Source organism: Amaranthus tricolor, chromosome 17, assembly GCF_026212465.1.
Source record: "Amaranthus tricolor cultivar Red isolate AtriRed21 chromosome 17, ASM2621246v1, whole genome shotgun sequence".
NCBI classification, from domain to species: Eukaryota; Viridiplantae; Streptophyta; class Magnoliopsida; order Caryophyllales; family Amaranthaceae; genus Amaranthus; species Amaranthus tricolor.
In genome coordinates, this window is record NC_080063.1 from 14,153,500 (window position 1) to 14,167,436 (window position 13,937).

The 13,937-nt window shown below is 34.0% G+C and overlaps 2 protein-coding genes and 1 non-coding gene across 5 annotated transcripts; all 3 read left to right on the top strand.

The window, feature by feature from the left end:
- Positions 1 to 1,040: 1,040 nt before the first annotated feature.
- On the top strand, positions 1,041 to 1,113 carry TRNAF-GAA (transfer RNA phenylalanine (anticodon GAA)). Its single transcript has one exon. It is a non-coding gene; the product is annotated as a tRNA-Phe (tRNA).
- Positions 1,114 to 4,186: 3,073 nt separating this feature from the next.
- LOC130804211 (protein OPI10 homolog) lies at positions 4,187 to 7,313 on the top strand. Of its 3 annotated transcripts, XM_057668576.1 has the most exons (4): positions 4,325 to 4,494; positions 4,734 to 4,857; positions 6,456 to 6,606; positions 6,691 to 7,313. In XM_057668576.1, the coding sequence occupies exons 3-4, from the start codon at positions 6,504 to 6,506 to the stop codon at positions 7,155 to 7,157; spliced, it is 570 nt and encodes a 189-aa protein (XP_057524559.1). In that variant the 5' UTR covers positions 4,325 to 4,494; positions 4,734 to 4,857; positions 6,456 to 6,503; the 3' UTR covers positions 7,158 to 7,313. The 3 variants fall into 3 exon arrangements, with proteins under 3 accessions (XP_057524558.1, XP_057524560.1, XP_057524559.1); XM_057668575.1 differs by lacking the exon at positions 4,734 to 4,857 and having other exon boundaries at positions 4,187 to 4,494; XM_057668577.1 differs by lacking the exon at positions 4,734 to 4,857 and having other exon boundaries at positions 4,187 to 4,494; positions 6,475 to 6,606.
- An 843-nt stretch (positions 7,314 to 8,156) lies between these two features.
- Positions 8,157 to 13,546, top strand: LOC130803778 (receptor-like protein 53). Its single transcript, XM_057667978.1, has 10 exons — positions 8,157 to 8,187; positions 8,273 to 8,424; positions 8,702 to 8,780; positions 9,891 to 10,048; positions 10,941 to 11,298; positions 11,375 to 11,518; positions 11,629 to 11,815; positions 12,168 to 12,311; positions 13,304 to 13,447; positions 13,522 to 13,546. Exons 1-10 carry the CDS (start codon positions 8,157 to 8,159, stop codon positions 13,544 to 13,546), a joined length of 1,422 nt encoding a protein of 473 aa, XP_057523961.1.
- The last annotated feature ends 391 nt before the right edge of the window (positions 13,547 to 13,937 follow it).

Sequence of the window (13,937 nt, forward strand, 5' to 3'; positions counted from 1 at the left end):
TTTCTGATTGTAATTGTGTCAAATTAGTTAGTGGTGACAAAGGAAGTGCGATTACAAATATTAGTGGCAACTAGCATGTGTAAAACCATGTGAATTGAATTCATATAATTAAGACCTTTTAAATTCATGGATGACATGATCAATATTAGTGGTACACTACTTATTATAATATACCAACAATGGCAATACTAGAATGCATCTTTTGGAACTTATCAAAATCCAAGGAAAGAGCCTAATCAAGGATAAATGAGGAACAAAATTATTTCTTGAATGATGCAATTTATTCAAGTTGCTCATTTCATTATAATCAAGCCTTAGGGTCTCCTTCAATATTATTATTTCTTTAATTTAAGAATTATTGTTAAAAATCTCTATTAAAACTAACTTTTTATCAAAAATTACCTAGAATAATTTTTTTGACATATTATAAACTACCTATAAAAAATTTGCGTTTTATAAGAATTTACCTAATACTGCCCAAAAATAATTTTCTTTATCACGCACTACCTTCTTATAATTGAGATATATTCAACTTTCACTTAGAATGGACATGTAAAAGTCACGTGATTCTGATTTGTGTCAGAAAACACAAAAAGAAATTATATCTTTTAACCCACCTAATTCACTCTTCTTTTTCAATTTTAATCAAAAAGGCTCATCAGTAGTTAATATTTGACAAAAAAAAATAAATTTTAGGTAGTTTTTGATAAAACAATTTATACAATTAGCTTTTGACAAAAAATCAGTTTTTATAAGAAGATTTTGACAATTGTTTTTTTTTTAAATTAACTTAAAATAAAAAAGCAGTTTAGTTCTTTTTTTTGAAATTAAATTTTAGTTCTATGTTAAATTAAATTGTTCTCTTTTGATGTGAATTTAATTTTGAAATCAAAAAGAAAATGGAAACAGTTGTTATAGGCTTATAGCTAGCAGCCAAGCACGATTTGTTTGGACCACGCGGGCCCGGAGTAGAAAAGTTGTAACGAAAAGTATGAATTTAATATTATATATATTTAAACTTGGAAACATCAGTATCAATAGCGGGGATAGCTCAGTTGGGAGAGCGTCAGACTGAAGATCTGAAGGTCGCGTGTTCGATCCACGCTCACCGCAATTTTATTTTTCATCCTTTTAAATCTGGTTGCTGGATTCACTATTCCAATGTTTATAATATGACTTTCAATTATTTTTCCTATTTATATTATTATATGAGTATGATTTGAAAAGAATGAAAATAAGGTATGTACTTGTATAAACTGTGAATTATATTTTGCCTAACATAATAATACATTCACACTTTACAAATAATAATATTTTTAATATAGAGAGAAAGTATTATATTCAACTAACTTTTATTTATATTATTTAAAATTTAATCACATTATAATTTATGGATCTTTTGCTTTTGGAAAGATTGATTTCAATAGTATGAACTTTCTCTTTTTTATTTTTAAAGATTTCAATTTTGCTTTATCTTTTGAACAATTCAAATTTACACCATTTTTTGTTTTTAGTAATTTGAAATCATGGATTATCAATTATCATCTTCTCCTCATCCTTTTAAACCCTCTTTATCTTTCATCCTCTCCTATCTTTTTTTTGTCAATTATGATCTCTTTTCCATTTTAATCTTTTTTCAATACTTTGATCCTCATTTTCCTCCTCTTTGATGTAGACTGCTTCTACCTCTTTCCCACAATTGTCAAACTTCCCTAACCATTCAATTAGAAATTTTACCTGTCAATTTGAGTTTTAGGCTAACTTCATTTATTTTTACAATTATCACGGAGCAGATTTTTAAATCTATTTGGGAGACTAGATCATACTGCTATTTGCGGACGATATCCTGTTGGTACTTGGTAGCACAAACTAAGGAGGAGTAGTAAATTAGAAATTGAAAGAGTTGAGGGCACTTTTAGAAGGTAGAGGATTGCGCATAAGTCATTCGAAGACAAAATATTTGCGATACGACTTTAGTGAGACAGAGCCGATAGGTGAGCTAGAAGTGATTATAGGTGAATAAGTTGTGGCATGTACGACTAATTCCAGGTATTTAAGATCGGTGATTCTAAGTAATGGAGAGATTGACGAAGGTGTTACTCATCGGATGCATATTGGCTCAAGTGGCGAGCAACCACTGGGGTGCTATGTGATAGGAAGTTTCCTAGTAAATTAAAAGGTAAATTTTACAGAGTTGCTATTAGGCCAGCTATGTTGTATCGACAAAATATTGGCAAGTAAAGAAGACGTTTGAACTTAAGATAAAAGTTACAGAAGTGTGTATGCTGAGATGGATGTGCGGATACACGATGATGGATAGAATAAGGAACCAGGAGTTTAGAGAGAAGTTAAGGGTTACTCCTCTTTCCTCAAAGATGAATAAAAATAGGTTAAGATGGTTTGGACATGTGAACAAAAAGACATATGATGCCCTGTGAGAAGGAGCGAAAGAATCATAGTGGAGCGTAAGAGAAATCGAGGAAGACGCATGAGAGCATGGGAGGAACAGATAAAAAGGGACTTGCATGAGTTACACCTCTCTCAAGACCTGATCAGAGATAGAGGTAGTTGAAGGTATCTTATTCATGTCTTAGAATACTGATACTTTCCCTTTACATGTTGTTCTTGTTCCTTGTCTTTCATATATCGCTCTTTGACTTGTTTATACTTAGCTTTTACTTTTCTTATTTTTTATATGCTTAGTATTTTTTTATTTATATTCATTTGTTAATTACTATTAAAGGTCAAACTTATGTTGTAAGATGCAGCCTTATGAGTAACTGCAGGAATAACATTTTCAGAGGATTTATCTTGAGTCGGGGACTCTATGGCCGCATTTTCTTTCATGGGCATGGATTACCGTCTTCATTCTCTCTCCAAACCCTGCTCATAGTCCCTATGAGTGGGATACAATAAGTATGATGATAATGATGATATTGTTAATATTTTAGTTAAGTTTGACGGTCAAAGAAATCTTTCAAAGCAAATTATGTTAATCGTTGAAACTTTTAAAAGATAAAGCAAAAGTTTAAAATTTGTATCTTTAAAATTATTTTTTCCTTTAATTAAATACTTCATATTTTCTCTTTTCTAATCTTAAATTAATAATTTAAATTAGCAACAACAGTTTCTTTCATTTTTTTACTAGAGTAATTAAGATCATGTATTAAAATTTAAAAATTTTTTGTGATATCTAGGAACTGTACTGCTAAGTGCTAAATTAGTATTATAAACTATAAACTCCTTGGTTGTTTTCGTTACAATAAATTGAGATGAAATTGGTTATTATATGGTTTTACTAAGAGATCGGCCTCATATATGAGTTAATCCAATTAATACATATTTTCATAATATAAATTTTTTATTTTGAAGTCATTATACTAAGAGACTGTCTGACAGGAGTAGTTGCACAATAATAGGGTAGAGCCAGAACAAGTATATATTTCTCATCTGAGATTGGGTCTTGTCTCAGGTAAGCTCACGTTCTACTCTATAATCCAAAAAAAAAAACAGCCCATCTTGTATGAGGCCATCTCACGGTAAGGTGACCTCAAAACAAGTAGCAGATAAGCTAAAAATTTTGGCCCATCTTCTATGAGACCTTCTCACGGCGAAACGACCTCAAAACAAGAAGCTCATAAGCTAAAAGTTTTTGTTATTGGGCTATTTAAACCAAGTATTACTCTTACAAATTTTTTTATTATTGAGCTACTTTTCACATTGAGTCCGTCCATACATAAATTTGTGAAAAATAGAAAATTTGAAAGAAATAAGATTATTTAACAATTTTATTCCAAAAACAAGCTTCATGAAAACTTTATTCCCAAAATAAGCGTCTGTACATTCAAACCTAGGCTTGGTGTAATGTCGCTGTTACTAACAGCGAAATAAAAAAAAAGAAAAAAAATTATTAAAGTTTCAAGTCGCTGTTACTAACAGCGACTTAATGCGTTTTAAGTTTCTAGTTCTCCTTCTTCTTCGTCATTTCAGTTACTTCCTTATTCCAACCTACGAGATTAAGGAATTGACCAGTCAACTCCTTAAGTCGTTGTTACTAACAGCGACTTGAGGCTTTACTAATTTTTTTTTTGTTTCGCTGTTAGTAACAACGTTTTTACACCAAACCTAAGTTTGAATGTACGGACGCTTATTTTGGAAATAAAGTTTTCACGAAACTTGTTTTTGGAATAAAATTGTTAAATAATTTTATTTTTTTCAATTTTCTGAAAAATAAAGCTACAGGCCCAATCCAACCAACGGGGCAAAGGCCCAAGAGATTAACGAATATTCACTTTCAGAATTCAGACCTAGTTCCATCTGGAACTATCATTTCCAATTTCCAGAAACTTGGCAAAAAATCATCCAGAAGAATCTAGAACCTACTCTCTCTTTATCCCTCTTCACTTATGTTCATTGTTCACCACGCCCTTTCGAGTATCCACAGTCAAGCTCAGCGTTTTTTCTCTCCCCTCTTGAAATCAGAAGAAACCCTAGGTTAGTGTTTTAAATTTTTTAATGTTTACTGTTCTTGCTTTACTATTTAACTGTACTCTTTGGCTGCGTTGTAATTTAAGGGTTTATTGTAGTTTGATTTTGTTTGATGAAAGTTTGGATGAATCCATGTAGTGAGATAGTTTGAATTATTTAAAGTTCATTTTATATAAATTGCAAATTTCGCTTGGTTGATTATAATATGATTGCTTGATGGAAGCTTTGAAATTTCAATCTTTCAGTTAGCTGTTTAGGTACTTTGAATTATATTTTGGGTAAGGTAAGCAGAGAGAGGATTCGACGAGAAATGAATCAAGGTGCCAGGGGAATATGGTGCTTGCCGGTTGCCACCACTGAGGCACTAAGGCACGACCCGTTTCTCTTAATTACTTTGAATCATGTAGTTATTTTATTGAAATAAATTTCATATTGTGGTTGAAAATTTGTGGTGTTAGATTTGATCATGGTTTTAAAGTGAATTATAGAATATAAACCTTGAACTTGAATTTTTCACAATTGCATCTTGAAGTTCTACTTCATTAACCTTGATCCTTATCAAAGATACCCTTCCAGCTATGGTGTATAGCATTTGAATTTATACATAAGTTAGCTATATTTTGATCATGGCGAAGCCACATGAGGGGCCGGGGGAGGCCTAGCTCCCTTTGTTGAAAATACGATCCCATGTAATTTTGGTTGTGGCCCCCCTTACGAAATTGATATATAGTTTAAAGAATGCAAAAATATAATAAAAATTACTATAACTCAATGATTGGAGTAACACATCTGTACTCTAAGGTTAACGGGATCAAACCCTAATTTGAACTATTATTTTTTAATAGACGAATAAATTTATATTGTAATGATTATTCTTTATCTTTTATAATTTCGCATTCATCTTTTTTGGTGTGTTTATATTTTTGCTATCTTAATTTTAATAGTGTTTTTTAGACTTACAATGCAATTATATGGAGTCAAAAAAAACTTATTTTTTTCAAAAGGGAAAATTGTAGGGAAGATTCAACTCTAATTGTTAATTATAGTTTTTGCTACGATTTAAGTTTATTTCAATATATATGATTTTAAAATTTTTATAGTTTAACTAGTTTTTATATAGTAAATAATTTGCTAGTATATCAACAATTTGGCCCTCCAATTCAAAATCTTAGCTTCGCCCCTGGTTTTGATGGGTAATTAATTAATATTCTGGTATTACAAATATTTTAACTAGGAAAATGGAAGTCTTTGGATGATTTGTGTCTTAGGGGTGTTTGGTTTTGGCTTACACATTCCTATTTGTTCCTTGTTTGGTTTGACATGAAATTAAAATTAAAGTATTTTGGGGGTAAAGAGACCTCCATTGTTTTAGTATTTTCCTCCAGAAATGCAGCAGACCAAATTTCCTTGGGTTCACCCATCCGTCCTCAACCTCCACTCTCTTAATACTAACCAAATTGGAGAGAAACGAGATGGAGGGAAAGGAGAGGAAGTGACGTGGAGGAATTTATTATCATTTGTTTGGATAATTTGTAACCGAGATGGAGTTAAACTGCTATTGAAGAAGAGTGCTTCATGTTATACCGACAATTCTGTGGATTTTCTACCATAAAGACATGATTGATTCTAGGAAGAATATTTCAACTTGAAAGTCTTCTCATTCTGATGATAATAAAGCAATTTTTTTAGAAATTAAATTTATTGACAGTGTATACTTAGGTAGCGTGATCTACCGGCCCTCACCAGAACATTATTTTTTTTTATCTTTGTAGATTGATTGATTGTAAAATATACCGACAGAAATTTTAGCTGAATCTTTTGAGTAGTAATGTTGGGTCATGATTACTAAACAGAGTGAGCCACAATCTTTGACGCACACTACAAATTCTGTTCATGTTGGTATCAGTAATCAGATGTTTGAAGTCACTCTTAGGGATTTACTTTTGCCATTTTTTGCTTGCCAACAGATTACTCACTGCATGACAGGTTGAAGGTTGAAACGGAGCAGACTAAACATGTTCGGAGTGGTATTTCCCAACCGAAGTTTCCCAATTGACATTTCTACCTTTTCCCAAATTGATACATTCCATTGGGTTCTTGATATGAACCATTTTGTGGGTAAACATGTCTTTTATTAGCTTGTTGTTTAATAAATTTGTATTATACGATTCCCAGGCTTAGTTAAATGTATGACAATGGCAGGAGAAGCATATGATCAAATCAAAGAAATGTGTATTTTCTTGCTCAACAGCTTCACCCTTCCTGCAGACAAAGCTTTAGCAGTTTATGTTCAATCCCCTGGTTCAGCCTTTGTGTATTGCGGGGCTGTCACTATAGCCCGTCCATCTGCTGTTCTTTCTCTACTTTGGCCTGAGCCTGGAAGCCAAGGCCAGTTCCAGCTTACAGCTAATGCTGTACCACTTTCTGCAAAGATTGGGGTTTCTGTCCAAGATTTGTCGTCCCTTCCATCTCTTGACTTTGCTGCTGACAAGAAGATTGAGCACACAGCACTTAAGGTTGGGGAGAATCTCTTTAATTTTATGCAGTCATTTTGTGGTGTGGATGGTAGCAAATTGATTGTGCCCATGGATATCTTGGATCGATGGTTCAAAAAGTTCCAAGAGCGTGCTAAGCGTGATCCTGATTATTTGAAGGGTTTTACCTTGTAGTCCACTGAGATATTGAGGTATTTCCGTAGATTTGAAGCGAGTTACATAGTTTTATGGCTTTTGATATGGTGTTGTTTGTTTTGAAGTTATAATTCGATTGTAGAAACTTTTTTTAATTATTATTTATATGAAATTTAATTTTATATTTTGGGATGATCTTACTTTTCAGCTGTGTCAAATCTTATTTTCCCTACAAAAATCAAAATAAAAAATAAGTTGTTAAATTGTCGATGTATGATAACGTGTTTGCGTGTTTGCATTGACTAGTTATGTAGATGATGTATCATATATGAGAATACGCCCACAGTTAATGGACTTATGTCCCATAGAACACGGGAATGTGACTGCTTTTTCGTCTTTATTATCTTCATGTGAATGGACGGTGAAGCATTAGTGACAGGGTTAAGCAAAAATACGACAGTAGTGTGTAAAGGATCTAGTAGTTGAAGGAGCATTTACCTTTGTGTCTTTACTGTCTGTGGACCTGTGGTAACATTCGCGAAACCACTTTTATGATTAATGAAGATGATATAGCTTAATTCGATCTATACTTCAGTTGCTGTTACATCAAAACTTGTACAATGCAGTGATGCAGCCGATATTTTACACTGTTGTGGGAATTTGAGCTGAAGGTAATGACTTTGTCTTATATAATCTATACGTTTTCCCTTTACCCAGAAAACTTCTTCTAATTTGCACTTCTTTTGTATTCGAGCTTGACATTTTTTTAAAGGGACCAACCTTTATCTTTTTAGCTAGCATAATGTTCATCTGGTGCTTGAGTATTAGTTGTGCTGTGCGGTTGAGGAAACTGCATAATGCGTGTGTTGATTCAACTGAAAGTTGCTCTATATGTAGAATAGTTGCTCTATATGTAGAATGTTTTGCCCTTTTTGGATGTAGATATGAGGTTAGTGCAGATGAAGACAGAAGGACATGGAAGTGTGAAGTGCCGAGGAAGTTGAAAATAATTCCTATTGGATGAATTGCTGGTATTAAATGGTAAAATTTGCAGTATTGGACTTTCATGGTTTTTACTTGATTGTGTGCTTAGTGTTTTTGTTCTATGTTAAAATCTGATTAATTGTTCAGTTATAGTTGGTTGTGGTTTTCAGGTCATCGTGTCTTGATACTTTCTCCCCACCTCATTTTTAGTTACGTCGCTACACGGACATTCTACACAACTAGTTCAGCAATCTCGGACACTCTTATCGATTCATGCCTTGTTAAGCAATCTCATCTCCCGTGTCTGTCTTCTGTTGATTTTGTTAGCTCTTCCTTGTTCATTGACCATGTAAATTTGTTGTTCTGTGTGCTTTGCTAAATTGTACAATGTGTTTGTTACTTGACAATAGAATCTGTAACAGCTTTGAGTGTAGAGTAGACGTTTAACGTAGAAAGCGAGAGAATATTGTTCAAGTGTGCAGAGAACTTGGGATTTAGACTGGTGTTTCATTATAAACCTCTGGAGGTCACGTCTAGAAGGATGGAAAACGGAAAATATGACAAGGATACAACATACTATTAAATGATGGTTTGGTCAGAAAGCAGCAAATCTGAATGGTGCACTATTGAGTGAAGTACAGTGTCTTCTTCACCTTTCTGGTTTGGGAGATGCATCTGGTGTGGGATGATACATAGGGGAGGACTGAGGAGAATAAGATTTTGTTGGTTTTAAGTCGAAGGGTTGTAATAATTGACCCATCTTGCAAAATCATCGACATCAACCTGCATTTAACTTGTAGGTTGACCTGACTCGTTGATGCCTATAATCGCACCGAACTCAATGATGTTGATCAGAGACCCATTGTAAAATCAATCTTGGCATAATTTGGAATATTCATTTGTCGCTCTGGAAGTGATTTTCTATACCTGCGACCAAGTTTTTCTAGAATCTTATTCTCTTGGTTTACTATACTGAAATTTCTCTAGCAATAACACTATGTTTGGAAGGAAGAAAATAGAGGGAAAGGAAGGTGAAGGATTTTGAGGGATGAGAGATCCCTTGTTTGGTTAATAAAATGTGAGGAAAGGGATTTATACGGATTGAATGAATGATTTTTGTCAAGGTATTAATCTTTTCAAAGTTGAAAAGATTTGAAGGATAAATCCTTATCTCCCTTCATTTCCTTTCTATTTCCTCCTAAACAAATAATTTTTTTTTTCCTTTTATCTCTTTCCTTTTCCCTCCTCTTTCTTTTTCTTCTTTTCTCTTCAAAATTATTATCCAAACATAGTGTAATAGAATAGTCTACTTCACAAGGTAAAAAAAGAACTAATGACATAAATTTTGACTAAAACTGAAACTGCTGACATTAATTTTGTTGACTTAATCATTCACATCCTTGACTTTTGTCAACCTACTCATTCTATCTCACAAAATTTGTCCCATTTATATTTTTAGCCATGACCTATACTCTTTTTAATTCTCATCAATAGATTAAACTTACATATTTATCTCATCTATACCTTTTTTCCACTATCCTACAAAATTTACTTGTCTCCTTATTCTTGAGTTTCCTGTCAAATTAATGCCTACGGGGTAAATTTGGTGGGAAAAGAGAGTATAAAGCACTAAAGTATATATGCTGACTTGTTCAACAACACAAGCAAACCAAACAAAACCAAACCAAACCAAATCGAAATTATCAATCCACTTTTGAGAATGATTAGCAAACACCCTTTCTTTCAAATCATCTTTTCATCTGCTGCTAATTCTATTTCTAATTTTAGTATCTCAACATTTAAATACTATAGCCCAGAAAAACATCGCTTGTTTTGAAATAGAAAGAGAAGCTTTGCTGAAATTCAAAAATGACATAAAAAATGATTATTGCAGCAGTATAATCTCTTGGGGAAGTCAACAATCTGATTGTTGTAAATGGAATGGTGTAAGTTGTAGTAACCAAACAGGTCTTATTATTAGGCTTGATCTCAATGGCCATTTAAGTCCTAAATATAACAAAAACTTTAGATGATTCTCTTGCTTATTTAAAGCATTTAGAGTACTTAGACCTCAGTTCTAATATGCTCAAATCTCAATCAATTCCTAGTTTTATTGGTTCCTTATCCAACTTAAAAATATCAACCTCTCTCAGTCCGTTTTATAGTCTAGGTTAGGGATGTTCAATGGGTCGGATTAGGGTTGGACCGGCCTTAAGCAAATATGGGCCAGGTTGGATAAGGACCGTTAAAACTTAATATGGGTGTTACATGAGCTACGCTTTGAAAGTCCGGCACGACCCAACCTGGCCTGTTTTCATTACTAAAATTATTATAATATTCATTGATCAATGTATAATGATTAAATTGTAGAACATCAATAATCCTCATTGGCATTATTATTTGTAAAAATTAAATTATCTATCAATTATGCTATTTACAAAGGCCAGTTTTTGGCCCTTATTAAGCCCTTTTGTATCTCACTTCATATTTATTATAGTAGTGCCCGTTTTCGATCCGACCCATTTTCAACTCGGCCCTTATAAAATCCTTCTAACAACGGGCTGAATAAGGGCTTTAAATGGGGCTCGGCCCGTTGAGCACCCCTAGAGTCTAGGTCCTCTAGGAGACTTACCACAAGATCCGGTTAATCTTGATTTTAGCCATGCCATGAGCTGGTTCGACATTATTAACACTCTTCTGTCCTTAACGAATGTTTGGTTAGATAGATGTAATCTTCCATCAATAAGTTATGAGCCTCTTTTTCAAATTAATTCTTCATCCAAATTTGAAGTTATTAGTCTTGCTGAAAATGATTTAAATGATTCTTACATTATTCAGTGGTTGTTCAACTCGAGTACAGTTAATGTTCATCTTAAACATTTTGACTTGTCCCATAATTCAATTGAAGGAACCATCCCAACTGCAATAGCAATACTTGAATCCCTTGAATTCCTTGACTTTTCTGGTAATTCAATTTCTGGGCCTATTCCAAACACTTTAACGAATATGCATACTCTTTCGTATCTCGATCTTTCTGATAATAACCTTGAGGGAATAATTCTTGGTGGAATGGAAAAACTCGAGTTTCTCGAATACCTTGATCTATCATATAACTCACTTGTAGGATTGATTCCAAGCTCATTTAGAAATATGCATGTTCTTTCATATCTTGATCTTTCTAATAATAAACTCGAAGGTCATATTCCTAGTGAAATTCGGAGATGTAAATTCTGTTTTAGTTCATCTCGATCTATCTAATAATTGACTGACAGGAATGATTCCCGATACAATCGGAAACCTCAAGTCTGTTACATTACTTTCCCTGTCAAACAACTTAATTTCTGGTAAAATTCCTGATGCATTTAAGAATTTGAATGCACTTGAACATCTTGATCTATCAAAAAATTCCATTTCAGGTATCATACCAGATTTTCTTGAGCTTATTTCACCCCTGAAAACGTTGAACTTAGCAAATAACTTGTTGATGGGGCTATCCCTTCACAACTTGGCAAGTTCCAGCAGTTAGATTTCGTTGATCTGTTCTTCAATCGCCTTTCTGGTCCGATTCCATCAACACTCGATATATTTGGAGTTGAAGCCTTTGAAGGGAATGTTAATCTTTGTGGACTACAACTCTCTACTGTATGCCCCCTCGAGCAAGAAGGAGATGTCTCACCGGAACAAACATCAGATGACAACTTCTATCTAGGATTGTATGTAAGCCTAGGACTCGGCTTCTTTTGTGGATTCTGGGGAGTTTGCGCTTCTTTCGTTCTCAAGGATGCATGGAGACATTCCATTTTCCGCATTTTTGATCGTATCATCAATAAAATTTATCTAACTATAGCTATTTTTGTGGCGAAATTTAAGCTGAGTACATGAAAATATAAACTAGGTATTTCTATATGATGTTACTATTAGCTATTTTGCACTTGGGGTTGTAGATTTTAAGTGTGTTAGATTGTAGTATGGCTTTTTATATTGTGTTGTTTCTTGTGTAGTTGTAGTTTTGATTGTAGAAACTTTTGATCTTTCATGTATATGAAATTTAGTTTTGTATTTTAGGAAGATCTTTCTATCGAGTCGTATGAAATCTTATTGTTGTGAATGGGTTAAGGCAATGGTGAAGAAACAACCAACAAACAAATGCAAAGTAAACACCAAAAACAGAGCACCAACAACAATGGACAACAACACAATATGTATGAGGTATCTAATGATACCTCCCCCTCAAACAAAGTATTTTATCATTAATATAAGCAAGAATACATTAATGACTCACCTTACAAGCTTTAAGAACACACTCTCAAAGCAAAAGATTGAACCTTGATGTCAATCTCCCTCAAATACCCTAATACAAGTGGAGAAAACTCTCTTGGGTAAGACCATAGTTATCTCTCACTATTAGGCTCTCACATAAAACCTAATGATCTCCCAAAATCCCTCATTATAGTCCTAAGACATATGTGGGAGCCTTAGGGCTAATAGCTAAAAGCCCAAACAAAACCGGATACGAAATAGAAAGCATTATGTTTTACCCTCTGCATGCCCACTCGATCGGTCGAGCGCTTTCACTGAGGTTACTGGAAACCTGCTGCATTAAGGCTCGCCTGAGCCAAACAGGCTCGACCTCGAGCAGATCTCAAAGCCTCCCATTCTTCGTGCCTTGCCTTCATTAAGACACCCCAAATCATCACCATCAATCATTTCATTGATTGACCCAAAACATAAGCTCCCATACTTCTTTGCACTCACAACTTCATTCTCAAACGTGCAAGCCAAAGAGTACGCTACGAGGTGATCGAACACACCTCCATCAATGTGAGTTACACTAATAAATCCGAACTGGATTTTTGTTGCTGATGTATGATAACGTGCTTGCATTGAATTGACAAGTCACAACACGACAACAATACCACAACTTTAATCCCAAAAGATTCGGGTCCATCAGTTGTTACACATCATCTTATTTTTCAAGTTACAGTATTTAATTACTTTTTCAACCGAGTAGGTTGTTATTATTAATTTCCCTTCACTATATATTCGATGATCTTACGAGAGTTAAATTACTAATGACTTGTATTTTCTTTAACTATATATCTTGTTCTACCTTCATAGTGTTAATGTTTTTATCTAATTATCTTCCATATGCCCCTAGATATCATGCTCTAACTTTATCTTGTTATCTAAATTGAGTGCAGACACAATGGGAGGCGATTTAAGGCGGCAGCCCATGTGGTTCCAGGTAGTTCTTGTGGTTCATTAGACACTTATGAATACGTGGCTAATTCAACATTCAACAATGCCATCTGCCATATGCCCATATCTGATGTTCTATTGGTCTTGTTAGTTTGTCCTTGTAAGAGGTTTGCTATACTCTACAATGTCTTTGTTACTTGACATGAGAATCTTTTGACAGCTTTGAGTGTAGAGAACATGCTTAATGTAGAAAGAACGAGAAAGAGAGAACTTAGGATTTATATTGGTGTTTCATTATAAACCAAGGGAAGGGAGGAGTAGATAGCACTAAGTCAGTGGCAACTCACGACTACAAGGACGAGTGACAAAAAACTGACGATAGAGCGGATATTAGGCATCGAGAAGTTAAAGACTATGACCGTGCAAGTACATTTTTTCACTAATAAACAGCGCAACTACTCGAAACTCGAACCTTATTGGTGTCTTCCTCCATGATTTTCCCCGAAAGTGTGAAGATTTGGGAATCAACATTATGTTGCCCCAATTGTGGGTTCTTGCTCATCCCTTAGTTTTATAATGTGAATGGATTAGTCGTTGCGTCTTTTGACCACCTCGAGGATTTTAATGCTAACTTAG

Coding starts and splice junctions, on each gene's coding strand:
- LOC130804211 (XM_057668575.1), top strand. CDS start 6,504: ATGTTCGGAGTGGTATTTCCCAACCGAAGTTTCCCAATTGACATTTCT. Junction 6,607..6,690: donor TGATATGAACCATTTTGTGG/GTAAACATGTCT, acceptor TGACAATGGCAG/GAGAAGCATATGATCAAATC.
- LOC130803778 (XM_057667978.1), top strand. CDS start 8,157: ATGGTAAAATTTGCAGTATTGGACTTTCATG. Junction 10,049..10,940: donor ATTGTTGTAAATGGAATGGT/GTAAGTTGTAGT, acceptor TACATTATTCAG/TGGTTGTTCAACTCGAGTAC. Junction 11,519..11,628: donor ATCAAAAAATTCCATTTCAG/GTATCATACCAG, acceptor TCCAGCAGTTAG/ATTTCGTTGATCTGTTCTTC.